This window comes from Bactrocera oleae, chromosome 2 (genome assembly GCF_042242935.1).
Source record: "Bactrocera oleae isolate idBacOlea1 chromosome 2, idBacOlea1, whole genome shotgun sequence".
Classification (NCBI taxonomy): Eukaryota; Metazoa; Arthropoda; class Insecta; order Diptera; family Tephritidae; genus Bactrocera; species Bactrocera oleae.
The window spans coordinates 22,837,882-22,849,907 of NC_091536.1; the positions used below are offsets into that span (position 1 = coordinate 22,837,882).

Below are 12,026 nucleotides of genomic sequence, written 5' to 3' on the forward strand. Positions count from 1 at the left end.
ATGTACAGTATATGCTGGAATTATTTCGATAAAATAAAACAATTCTGTATAGTTTAAAGAAGAGAGTCAAATTTAAAAGAAACTGATTTTCTACGTAAGGGCTATAATAAAAAATATCTATACGCCTTTTTAAACCATTTCAGTATGGTATTCATATATTGTAATAATTCGTTTAGATTATCAAATTTATTTAAAATACTATGTGGAAATTTGTTAGTCTGCCTGATTCACTTCCAAAAGTCCTCGTCTATGGAATAATGGCAATAAGTTTGTAAGATTTTTCTGAACCTTCTTATTGCGGTACAAATTGTATTTGAATTTGATTGCACGCTCATCCTCGCCTACCAAAGAATTAAAATCTGCATCATCTGTGTTTTCATTAATCATCACCGGTTGTATGACACACGCCGAATGAAAAGCTATAAGAGTTAAGAAGGATATACATACGTAAATATGTATGTGAATATAAAATATTTATGTTAAAAAAATTACCGAAAAAACGTTTCTGTTCAACTTGTTGACGGAAATGGTTTAACGATGGTACTGGGAGTGAACTATAGCTCAGTCTTCTCAACACATCGCTGAAAATACCATGATAATATTGGAATAGAATGTCCTGTTTGTAAAGGCGCAAAGGCTCCTGCAACGAGGTGTTGAAGAGATGGTGCAGATCTAATGTTGGCGAGCCCCAAAACGAATACTGAAAGTCGATGATGCGCACATCTACGGGTTCTCCAGTCTGCGGATCGTATTTGAACATAACATTGTTGATCCAGACATCGCCATGGGCCAACACATTTACTTGCCCCGGTGTGGGTGTGAAGCAACGTTTTCCGATTTCCATGTAATGCGGTGCCAGTCTTTTTAATTTATCACCATACAACGCAAGGTCGGGCATATTTTTCAAAATAAACTCAGCACATGACAACAGGGATCCAACAAAATAGGTACTATAATTGTCGGTGTAGCGGTTAAAGAATCCGCGATCGTATTTTTCTAAGTGACCATTCTGACGCTCATTAAGCACTGCCGATGTAGCATGCATTTTAGCCAACTTTTGCAATATTAGTTTTGTATGTGGCATATCTAGGCCATGCAAGCGATTCGCCATGATAAAGCCCTTCTCCACAAGATCCTCGAAAATCAGCAATTGACGTTTGTAATCTACATGGATGGCTGTAGAAAATAACTCATCTGAATCATTGATCTCGCGAAGCAGCTCAGTTAATTTAGGCAGCACTTCCTCATAAATGAACATTTCACGATTAAATATATCATATGGGGCCATTATGGCGCTTGCAATGGGATCGCTTTCGTAAGAAGTCTTCACAATTAAGCTCTTTTCGAGTCGCTGTTGACTTCTGCTAAGTTGATATTTTGCTTTGACACGAGTCAAAACTCCACCAAAATTCTCACCCTTCCCCATAGCCGGTTGGACGTGCATGGAGTATAGTTGAAGACTGGGATCTTTATGGTGAACACGTAACGCCTCCTGTACATAATTCTCTGTCAGCCACTCAGGCAAATTCAGCCTCTGAAATGCCATTTAAATTTTTTGTAAAGATTTCTGATGCATACAGCGCTTTTATATACGAAATCCCAGCGTTAGTATTTTAACACTTTGGCTACATTTGTTTAAATAAGCGTTTAAAATTTGAACAAAAATCTGCTGCTGAGAGATTTAAACAATTTACTGCACGAGAAATACGCTGGGAATTTGTATTGTTAATTATATTTGCATTCCTTCATGTACAGAGTCGATTACCCTTTGTAAGTAGTCGCTGTGATAGCACGTAATTGTAGGAGGAGGAATTGCGTTCGCCTCCGAATGACGATGTAGGTCTTATATTTAGACGGTATTACTTACGCAAATATAAATATGACTTTTGTACATAAAAGTAAATGTAAATAAAAATATAACATTTTTAGACAAATACCTGTATAATTAAAATTTAAAGCTAAAGATTACGTTGATCAGCTGTACAACTCGCTATTAGTACTAAGTTATTTTTCGAATGCTAATTTGTAAGATTAAACTAAAATTGTTTATAATTATTATGATGGCGGTAAAGGGTTAAGCCGCCAGCGGTAAACATTGCACAAGAAATACAAAACTTTTCTTTATAAGTTTGCGCATTGGATAACAGTACAATACTATTTAATCTCAGACCAACAGTCCGCCTTTGGATTAATTTGCACTAATATTTGGGCTATAAATAGAGTTTGCATTCTGCACACTTTTATACAATAAAACGTTCAATTAGTACATATCATGCTGTGAGACCTTGCCAGTACTTTCTTATCGAAAAATACATAAAGTAAGGACTCTAGTAAAGATGTATGGGGACTATAATCCTCTCTGTAAGCAGTGTCACTAGTTCGTCTTACCAAATCATTGATGTGGCTGTTGTACTTCTGAAAAAGCAAAACATATAACTTTATTTAAAACTATTATTTTATTTTAATCATTGTGTTCGTTATTTTATTTAACTCTAGTATTTGCAACGCGCTTCACAACATCTGCTATTAAATTTCCGGCGTGGTTCATTGAATTCGTGAATTCATGAGTTATACGAGTGTGTATGTAAGAACTTATTGCTTTAAATGCTAATTTGCGCTTTAGAAATATTTATATGTAATATAATTGTATTTTACACACTTGTGACTGCTCGCGGTTTTACTTTAACTCACATATGTTTGTATATGTACACTCGCCAGAAAAAGTCTGCGTACACGCTTATATCTTATTTTCTTTTGTTAAAAATAACTTTTATACACATAATTTTAAAGCATAATCATATTAAGTGCTTTATTACTAATCTATTGCATAATCCTATAGCATTTAAAGCAATAAAAATCTGGCACCATAGTTTTATAGACAAGTTTACAAAAAATAGTCATTTGGCAACGCAGAAAATGTCTATGTACAAGTAGTAAAATGGGAATTCCCTACGTAATAACCAAATGTAAAAATGTCGGAAAGTTAGAGTTTTACTATTTTTCGTAAAAGTAGCAATTTTTAAAGACTTTTGTTTTATTCAGTTTGTTATTAAATTTAGAATATATTATCTCGCCTAAAAGAGAAGAAATAAGCCCACCTGAAAGCGTAATAATGGTTAAACTTTTCGAACACGGAAAAACATACCCTGAAATCGTTCGAATTGTTGGAAGAACACATTCTTTCATACAAAGAGTAATCAAAGAATTAGTTAATATTTACGATGAAAGCATGTTTTGCGTCTTTCGAAACAAGGGTCCTAAGATTTTATGGCGAAAAACAGGCGCGGCACTCTATAAGGAAATCTTGATGCATACTGAGAAAAACGGTGGTGAAGAAACAATGATATGGTGGTGCATAGCTAGTAATTGTGTGAGCCAAATGGTTAAATATGCATGCCTTAATATCTTAACAATAAATTTGAAGCAAAGAGCGGAGGCATTGGGTTTGAAAGTGACTCCTATTTGCTACAGGATAACGACCCGAAGCATGCAGCAGGCATAGTTAAGCTTTAGTTACACTACAACTTTCTCAAGCAGCTTCAAACAGCACCAGAATCAACAGATTTTAATCTTATGAGATTCACTGGTACTGGCACGAGGAATGGACTCACATCGCTTCGACAGAAACCTCTAAGCTTGACTATTCCATGCAAAGCCCCTTAGCGGAAGTTTTAAAAAAATTGGGGATATCCGAGTTCCTATTAAATTTTAAGAAGAATTTGTAGCAAGAATAACTTTATTCAACTTATGTACCTTGTACGCAGACTTTTTCTAATGGATTTTCTATCAAATATATATTGGTTTTTATAAAAAGCCATATAAAATTATTTTTTCCAACAATTTATTTTTGTTGATACCTTGTACGCAGACTTTTTTTGCTCAGTGTATATCCATTTTCCTAACAATTGAAATAAAATATACTTTCCTCCACAATGTTGTAAATCAGGGCGGTCATAAAAATTGGCTAAGTCGTGTCGTCTCAGCCGAGGCACGGCAAGTATCAAATATTAAATATAAAAGGTTACATCTCTAGTATTTCCTTCGTTATTTGAATATACGGCCTTGAGTGGGTTAAACGATTTCTCCAGTGTCTACTGTATATTTGTTGTGTTTAAATCAGTGTGCAATATGTCGACGTCTGACGTTAGTATAATGAATTCTTCGGAAAATTTACTAAATATATCCAAGGAGTCCTTCAGCGCTCCCATCGTTGAAAGCAGTGAAGATCTCCAGCAGTCAGATACGCCTACTTGGCTAACAAAAGACTATTTAGAACAGTGTCTACGTAAACATTACAAGGATCAAAAGCTAAAAATTCTCAAATGGAACATTCGTCCAGCGCTTGGAAAAGGTGAAAATTATGGTGGAGTTTTAACTCGCATTCGTGCCGAATGTCAAACACACTTGGGCACTGTACTCTCTGGTCACTATGTCGTAAAAGCATCTTTTGAAGCCGATGAGTTTGCACGAAAAACTATGGAACCGTACGATATTTTTAATCGTGAAATGTCTATCTACGAAAATGTGTTGCCACGGCTAAATGCATTGTTGTGTGAAATAGGTGACCACGACAAAATCTTTGCTGAGACTATAGCGGTTGATCGTGAACGCTCTGCACTCATATTCGAAGACTTAAATGTACGGGAATTTGTCATGCCGAACCGCTTAGCTGGGCTGAATATGACTTTGTCAAAGATGGTGCTACGCAAAATAGCAAAAATGCACGCTTCTTCAGCAGTATTAAACGAGCGAGAAAATGGTTGTCTTGAAACCTTTGATCGTGGTTTCTTTAATAGGCATACAGACAGTTATATGCCCGGGTTTGAAGGCCTATTGTTGGCTTGCAGTCGACGTGTTGCCCAGTGGGACGGCTATCAATATTACGCGAACAAGTTAATGGCTTTGAAAACTAAGTATACGGAATTAGGAAAACAAGTATTTGATCCTATTCCAGGTCATTTGAATGTGTTGGCGCATGGTGATCTCTGGACAAACAATGTAATGGTTAAATACGACAAAAATACTGGCGAACCTTTAGATGTGATAATAATCGATTTTCAATATGCTGTTTGGGGATCGCCGGCTGTAGATCTCCACTATTTTCTTAATACCTCATTGGAGGAGGATATGCATTTGAATCGTCAAGATGAGCTCATAAAATGTTATTATGAAACTTTTTCGGACACATTAAACAAATTGCAGTACCGAGCTAAAATTCCAAGCTTACACAAGTTTCATTTGCAACTTGAAGAAAAAGCATTTTACGGTGAGCTGTAATTTTTATAAAATTAAATTTGAGTGATCAAATATTTAACGTTAACTTTTGCTTTACAGCGTTTAACTCTACTTGCGTTATATTAGCGGTTCAGCGAAACGAGGATACCGAAGACGCAGATTTTACAGCGATTATGCAGAATGACCAGCGTGCTACTCGCTTCAAGGACACATGCTTTAAAAATATTTATGTTCAACGTATTATAAAAAGTCTTCTACCCATATATGAACGACGTGGTTTGCTGGATCACGAGCAATAGTTTAACTTGCTTTCTTGTGATTTCTAACGCTGTAAATTATTTTTTTGTTATAAAGTAAAATAATAAAGATACATTTTTTTTTTATATTGAAATAAATAAAAATGTTCCATACATGGCAATATTTACCAAATCCTACAGATTTTCTTTTGAAAATGACCTTATAATCTTAACAGTGGCAAAGTTTTAGCAAATAAGTTTTATCAAATAATCCACTTTATATAAAATATTTCTGGCACGATTAAACACTTAATTTTTCGTTCCTTCTACATTTTTACGCCATCAGAAAATAACCGATAAGAGGTTAATAAAATTTTTTCATTCCGAATATACATCTACATACATATTATATATTTTGCAAATGTTTCAGCCTTATCAGTTTTCTTGTGAGACTCTATGTAACATTTCTCTTACAGAACTATTCATAACTTACGAAAGACAATCATAACAATAAAAAATATATTTTATAATATATTTATTTTTTTAAATCATTACATTTATTTAATATTTATTGGCATCTACCATAGGTCTATTAATGATGAAGTAATAAAAGTCAGGGAACCGGAAAATAAAATAGCTAAATAATCGGTTGTATGGGAGAAATGTGATATGCATACATCTGAACGATTCCGACAAATGTCAAAATGCTCCTATGTATTAAATTTCATTCGTATATCTCAAAAACTAACGAAGAAATTGTTATAATCCTGTAAAATTAAACTTCACCTAAAATATCGCTGGCTCGAAACCGGTTTTAGACCCATATTCTCGCATCCTTCTGAACAACTTTGCCTATGTTCAGAAGGATGCGTAGCTCTAATGTACATACATATATAGTAAGTACGAGTATAACATTTTATTACGGATTCTTGAAGGTGTTCGTAGTCCAGAATGGACTCAGATATGTAATGATGGGTCCATTTTCACTCTTTGTCAGAAATCGGTGTAAAAACTGAGAACTTAATGATCGATGTTCAAATAAGGCGGCACTCATTTCATGATTTTTAGCACCAATAATATAGATATAATAGAAAATAAAAATCTTAAAATTGGGTTTAGGTGGCTAGGCCAAAGTTTATACCGATTACATTCAGGTTTAACACAAACCCCGTTGTGGCCAAGAAAAATTGTGTCCTTAATTTAATTAAGATAGTTGTATTCGATATCATTAGCCATTGTCAAATTTGCACTAGAATAACGAAATTCACTGTATATATGTTAGTAAATTGTAATTCGTCGGCTGATATCAACCTTTTTCAGCTTTAAACTACAGTACTTCCAAAAAGGTTCGATTATATTAGGTCGAAAAGGAATAATGGACCGATTTTTATTAACCTTTGGTACCAAGGCGCATTATTATCGGGTAAGGAAGCCCTTTCAATTTGATTCACATTCAGTAAATGAGAGCTTAAGCCGATTTCGACTCTTTTTTACATGATAACTGTCACTTCATGCATACTCTCTTTGTGAAAAGTTTAATTCCGATGTCTTTCGTGTTTAATTTTTCTTTTGTAAAATTAAGGAATCTGAAGGAATTCAAAACTATATTCTGTATCAAATTAACTTGTAATTGGTTAAATAGTTGCTGTGGTGTGCGTTTTGACCTTAAAGTGAGTAGTGCCAATTTTCACACCTAGTCACATGCAACCCTGCTGTACCATCTTTACAATAAAATTTGACGTTTCAGACGTTTTTTTTTAGCGTTTAACTAGTTTTACTAGTAACCGATTAGTGAGATATATATGTAAATTAAGCCTTTCATAGAACGATTCACTCCCAATTTTCTAGAAATTTTAAGTCTCAAGTACTGTGATTCTCTGTACTAAATTCATTGGTAGCGTAATTTGTGGCTTAGTTGTAGATGTTTATAGATTTTTCACTTAACGGCAATATTCTGATCATTTTGATTTGCATAGCTCAATATCTATCTTGACTAGTTTTAGATGTTGCAAGGAAAAATTAGACGACCAAAACGATTAGATTGCAGCAGAACTGTGTCTTATCGGTCCATATTATGTCCCAGTGCTAAAATTGTGGCTATACTAATTTCTGTTAATCAAATTGCCTTAATGTAGATATTTCGAACATTAAGCAAGACCTAAGACTGAAGCTTAATCATATGATAAAAGTTAATCGCTCATCTACAATACCGAACTTCTTATAGTACCAAGTTTGATCAAGATATCTTAAGTTTTACTGAAGTTACAGCTTGCACGGACAGAGGGACAGATGGACGGACAGACAGTCATCCAGATTTCAACTCGTCTTGCCATCCTGATTATATATATATATATATATATGTCTATCTCAATTAGCTTTAGATGATACAAACAACCGTTAGGAGAACAAAACTATTATACTCTGAGCAACGGTTTATATATATATGTAGGTATGTTGCTGCGATATTTTATTTTTTTCCTGATTATAACATTAAAATCGCGCGATCCTTCTGGCCGAGAGTGGATCGCAGGAGGTCGGGGGATCTTCTCGCCTTGAACAAAGTTCACCTCGCCGCCATGGTAGGAGTTCTCACTGGGCAATGTCCAATGGGAACTCATGCGGTGCGGCTTAGAATACTACCCGATGGCAGTTGTCAAAGCTGTATGGAGGAGGGTGAAGTGGAAACATCCCGGCACTTTCTCCTCCATTGTCCGGCTTTTGCTAGGTTGAGATTGAAACATCTCGGCAATCATACTTTTGGCGGTCCAGAAGATCTGGCCGAAACAGATATTGGCCATCTCAACAAGTTTGTCATAGGCACAAAGCGCTTTGTCGACATGTAAGGGTCTATTGATCCGGCTCATAGGAGTTTTGGGTACCACAACGGACCGGCGTTTAAGCTGTCCAAGTGTGATCCTTCTTAGGATCGACCCGCTAACCTAACCTAACCTAACCTAACATTAAAATATGTTGCATGAAATTAGATAAATATTTTGTTTAAATATAATAGGACTTTTGCCTTGTACTCTTTAACGTACAGTATAGTCTATTTGATTTTCAGCAACTTAAAAGTTCTCTCTGAACTATTTTATTATAATGACACAATGCTGTAGAGTTTATAATTATTAACCTATGTTTTCTCATATATGTGTATGTACATATGTTCTATTTTCATATTTTATGCATAATATATCGATATATGTATGTAGGTATGTACTTATGATAACAATTTTCACTTGTCCAAAAATCCGCACAACTCGAACTCTTTAACAGTGCGCTGCAGAAATGCCCGATACTTGGGATTTTCAACATTTTGTCGTCTCATTTCATCGCCTTCTTCTGTGCGTGAGGTAAGATTCTCCAGTTTTTCATCGCCCGTGGATTCCATGAAGATAAGTGGTGTGAGGCATGTCGCAGCGATGACACCTGAAATTAAAATATTAATTATATCGCGCATACTCATATTGCATTTGTGCTATAACTCATATTTGTACCTAGAAGACTGTTCTTAATAAGCTCGATATTTATGTCCTTCAACGTTGGTATATAACCGTCATAATGAAGCTTTTCTAATGTTTCTTTCAATATGCGATGATATTCGCGTACGATAAATTTAAAATGTACTTTCCGCACATTCTCATTTAATGAACCAAAAAGGAAGTAATTCAGATCCACGGCCGGTGAGCCGTAGTAGGACAGCTGGAAGTCTAACTGCAAAAAAAAAAACAAAGTCAAATCCATTTAACAAATGTACGACATACTGCATTCTCACCATGACCACATCATCGGGATCCTTTGTGTCATTATTTATATGGAACATTAAGTTGTCAATCCACAAATCGGCTAGGTTAAAAACTCGAAAACTCTGTTCATGTGACTCGTACAGTTCAAGCGCATTTTGAAGCACATTTTCAGCCAATTTGAACATTTTCTCTGTGATCTCTTCATAACCCTTCCAGTGTGTCAATTCCTCAGCAACACATCTTATATTAACAGGAAAGAATGAAAGAAATTCCTTGCGGTCTGGATTCCTAGAAATGGGGGCTTCTTTGAAAAAATCGAAAATTTCCGGTGTCTCTTTAGCGATGACCGCGGAACAGGCATGCAACTTTGCCAACCTCTCAATGGTCAACAGAGTATAGTCTAGATTAAGCAAACGACATCTTTCAAAATTCTCATAACCCGTTAGTTGCATATCCTCAAGCACAAGGAATGGCTCCGGCGTTTCGGTGGTATAATAGCATGCAGGCGCAATTTTTGTTTTGTCACCAATAGAAGCCAACAACTCCTCTACGCGCGGCAAAATTTCTTTATAGGCCAGAATTTCACGTTTAAATAATTTACTTTTGTGTGCAACAACACCAGTATAGCCTTTTGGATGATCCTAACAAAATTGGTTAGTTCAGCAGTGACGTACGAGTATGTGCACAACAATCATAACATGCGCTCACTTACTTTAATTATAACCGAGAAGCGACCGGTAACGTCTTTCCGCGCCAAATTAAATGTTACGCGATGCATTTCGCTAGCAAAGCCACTGCCATTATCACCAGTCAGCAGCGCATCTTTCACCACTATCTCCTGCACTTCTAAAGTATCGTCTTTGAAATATTCCTTTAACACATCTTGCAAGAATTCAGCATTAATCCATTCCGGTGGCTGGTAGTTTTTCGCACCTGTACCCATTCTAACAAAAGTTCGGAAAAATGTCCATAAAATCTAACATTCTTTCAATTTTATTAATTGTGTTAGTAGTCACCTGACTGAAATTGACTGCTTTGGCGCTAACTGGCGTTCTATGTCTAGCTCTGCAACTGTTTGTAGCTTAATGACGGTCCAAATAGTACTGTGCTTTTGGAAACCTGCCGCTTTTGAAAGTGAGTGAGAGGGGTTGGCTCTCACGTGCTTCAGCAGTTAGCTTTTCGTTCATTCCCATTGAATATATGCTTGTTTACACACATTTATTTAACGTTCTGGTGTAGCTCTGTATTTTATTGTAAATTCTCTATGCGGGGCAAAAAATATAAATAATGCATGCACATATATATGCATGATATGTAATACATTTTCATATGGCCTAAGCGCAAACAGCTGATTTTGATAGCAACAGAAAGCTTTTTTGAAAAAATAGAAAACGAAAATGTAGCTGTGGAAGTCTAACATGTATGTATGTTTCAAAGCTAGCATATCTGTACATATGGTACATACATATGTATAATATGTACAAGTTTGTAGATAAGTCCTTATCACGTGTAAATATTTATAACATATATCGGCAAACCTTAAAAATATTAAATAAGTACTGAAAATAAATGAAACAAAGCTATTAAGCACTATACTCTTTTGTTTTTTTTTTTATATTACCCATGAATATTCCTTGCTTGAACACATGTCCCGATAAATACGTGTACGGGATTTGATTTTTAATTCTTTGCCTTTTAACCTATTAAAAATCGATAAAAACACGTCTATACAAAAATGTTAAAATATCCAACATAGCGCACATATAGAGCGGGTTGGTATAAGAATTGTGTCGGGTTTTGTTGCCTGCGCCACCAAGCTGGCGTCCTAAGCTGAACGCAGGTGTATCAAAATCAGATGTGTAAATGTTGTACGATACGCTGTGAAAGATATTAGTACATATGTATATGTATGCAAATGCATTAAAATAAAATATAATACATCCCAACAGGGCGTCTATTCGGACAATAACTCTCGACCTATAATCCGTATTTCAGCATGCTAATATGTTGGTGGGAGAGTTTTGGCGGTGGTTTGGCATAATTTAATACTTTTTCACATTTAAGCAGATGTGCATGATAAATTCGTATGAATTGGTCAAATTGACAAATACACAAGTTGCTCAAAACGGAGCATACTATAAGCTCCCATAGATCCTGTGCTGGACTGCCCCACTTGCATAGTTGAAAGTCTACGAAGCGTATTTGATTCACCTTACCACTTAAAGTGTAATTTAGCATAATATTGCTAAATGGCATGCTTTGAGTCTATTCATGTTTCGAAATTTCTTTGTACTGAAATCTTCGAGAACGATAGTAATGCGACTGGATTTTCTCTCGATCCATTGACAGTTGGGTGCGAATTAGGTTTTTTGCCGAGATCATGGTAAAAGTGTTCCAGCTGAGGAAAAATTTTTCCATACATAAGTCTTTCCTTCGAAAAGAGATGAAATGTATTGATAAGTGTTCCGCCCTCATCATTATCCAGCATTGTTTTGACAATATACTTGTACGACTTCTGTTGTGTGTAATCATCTCGAATATTGTGGTTAGAAAATATAAGCGCAAACAAAGTAATAAAAACAAAATTTGTACTAATCTTAATATAATTATTAGAGTGTTAAAATATCCTTATTAGCAGTTGAGTCTGGGGCCTATCCCGACTTCGAAATATTTAGCATTTATCCATTTAGGAATGTCCAATTGTATATTGTAATTGAATTTTTTGCTATTGTCGTCCATTATTTTATTATCTGTTATGTGAGCTCAATATTTAAACCTGTTAGAGTACATTCGTAACCTAATGTTAAGGGGA

At 35.3% G+C, this 12,026-nt stretch overlaps 3 protein-coding genes and 1 pseudogene across 3 annotated transcripts; 1 reads left to right on the forward strand and 3 right to left on the reverse strand.

Moving 5' to 3' along the window:
• Nucleotides 1-120: 120 nt before the first annotated feature.
• LOC106620062 (uncharacterized) lies at nucleotides 121-1,575 on the reverse strand. The gene is made up of 2 exons (XM_014238448.3): nucleotides 493-1,575; nucleotides 121-419 (listed from the first exon to the last, which is right to left on the reverse strand). The coding sequence occupies exons 1-2, from the start codon at nucleotides 1,544-1,546 to the stop codon at nucleotides 214-216; spliced, it is 1,260 nt and encodes a 419-aa protein (XP_014093923.3). The 5' UTR covers nucleotides 1,547-1,575; the 3' UTR covers nucleotides 121-213.
• A 2,460-nt stretch (nucleotides 1,576-4,035) lies between these two features.
• On the forward strand, nucleotides 4,036-5,664 carry LOC106620072 (uncharacterized). The gene is made up of 2 exons (XM_014238464.3): nucleotides 4,036-5,266; nucleotides 5,335-5,664. The coding sequence occupies exons 1-2, from the start codon at nucleotides 4,129-4,131 to the stop codon at nucleotides 5,532-5,534; spliced, it is 1,338 nt and encodes a 445-aa protein (XP_014093939.1). The 5' UTR covers nucleotides 4,036-4,128; the 3' UTR covers nucleotides 5,535-5,664.
• Nucleotides 5,665-8,581: 2,917 nt separating this feature from the next.
• Nucleotides 8,582-11,137, reverse strand: LOC106620077 (uncharacterized). Its single transcript, XM_014238468.3, has 6 exons — nucleotides 10,836-11,137; nucleotides 10,231-10,773; nucleotides 9,927-10,158; nucleotides 9,244-9,855; nucleotides 8,966-9,182; nucleotides 8,582-8,897 (listed from the first exon to the last, which is right to left on the reverse strand). The coding sequence occupies exons 3-6, from the start codon at nucleotides 10,155-10,157 to the stop codon at nucleotides 8,704-8,706; spliced, it is 1,254 nt and encodes a 417-aa protein (XP_014093943.1). The 5' UTR covers nucleotide 10,158; nucleotides 10,231-10,773; nucleotides 10,836-11,137; the 3' UTR covers nucleotides 8,582-8,703.
• A 177-nt stretch (nucleotides 11,138-11,314) lies between these two features.
• LOC138857915 (uncharacterized) lies at nucleotides 11,315-12,011 on the reverse strand (annotated as a pseudogene).
• Between the last annotated feature and the right edge of the window lie 15 nt (nucleotides 12,012-12,026).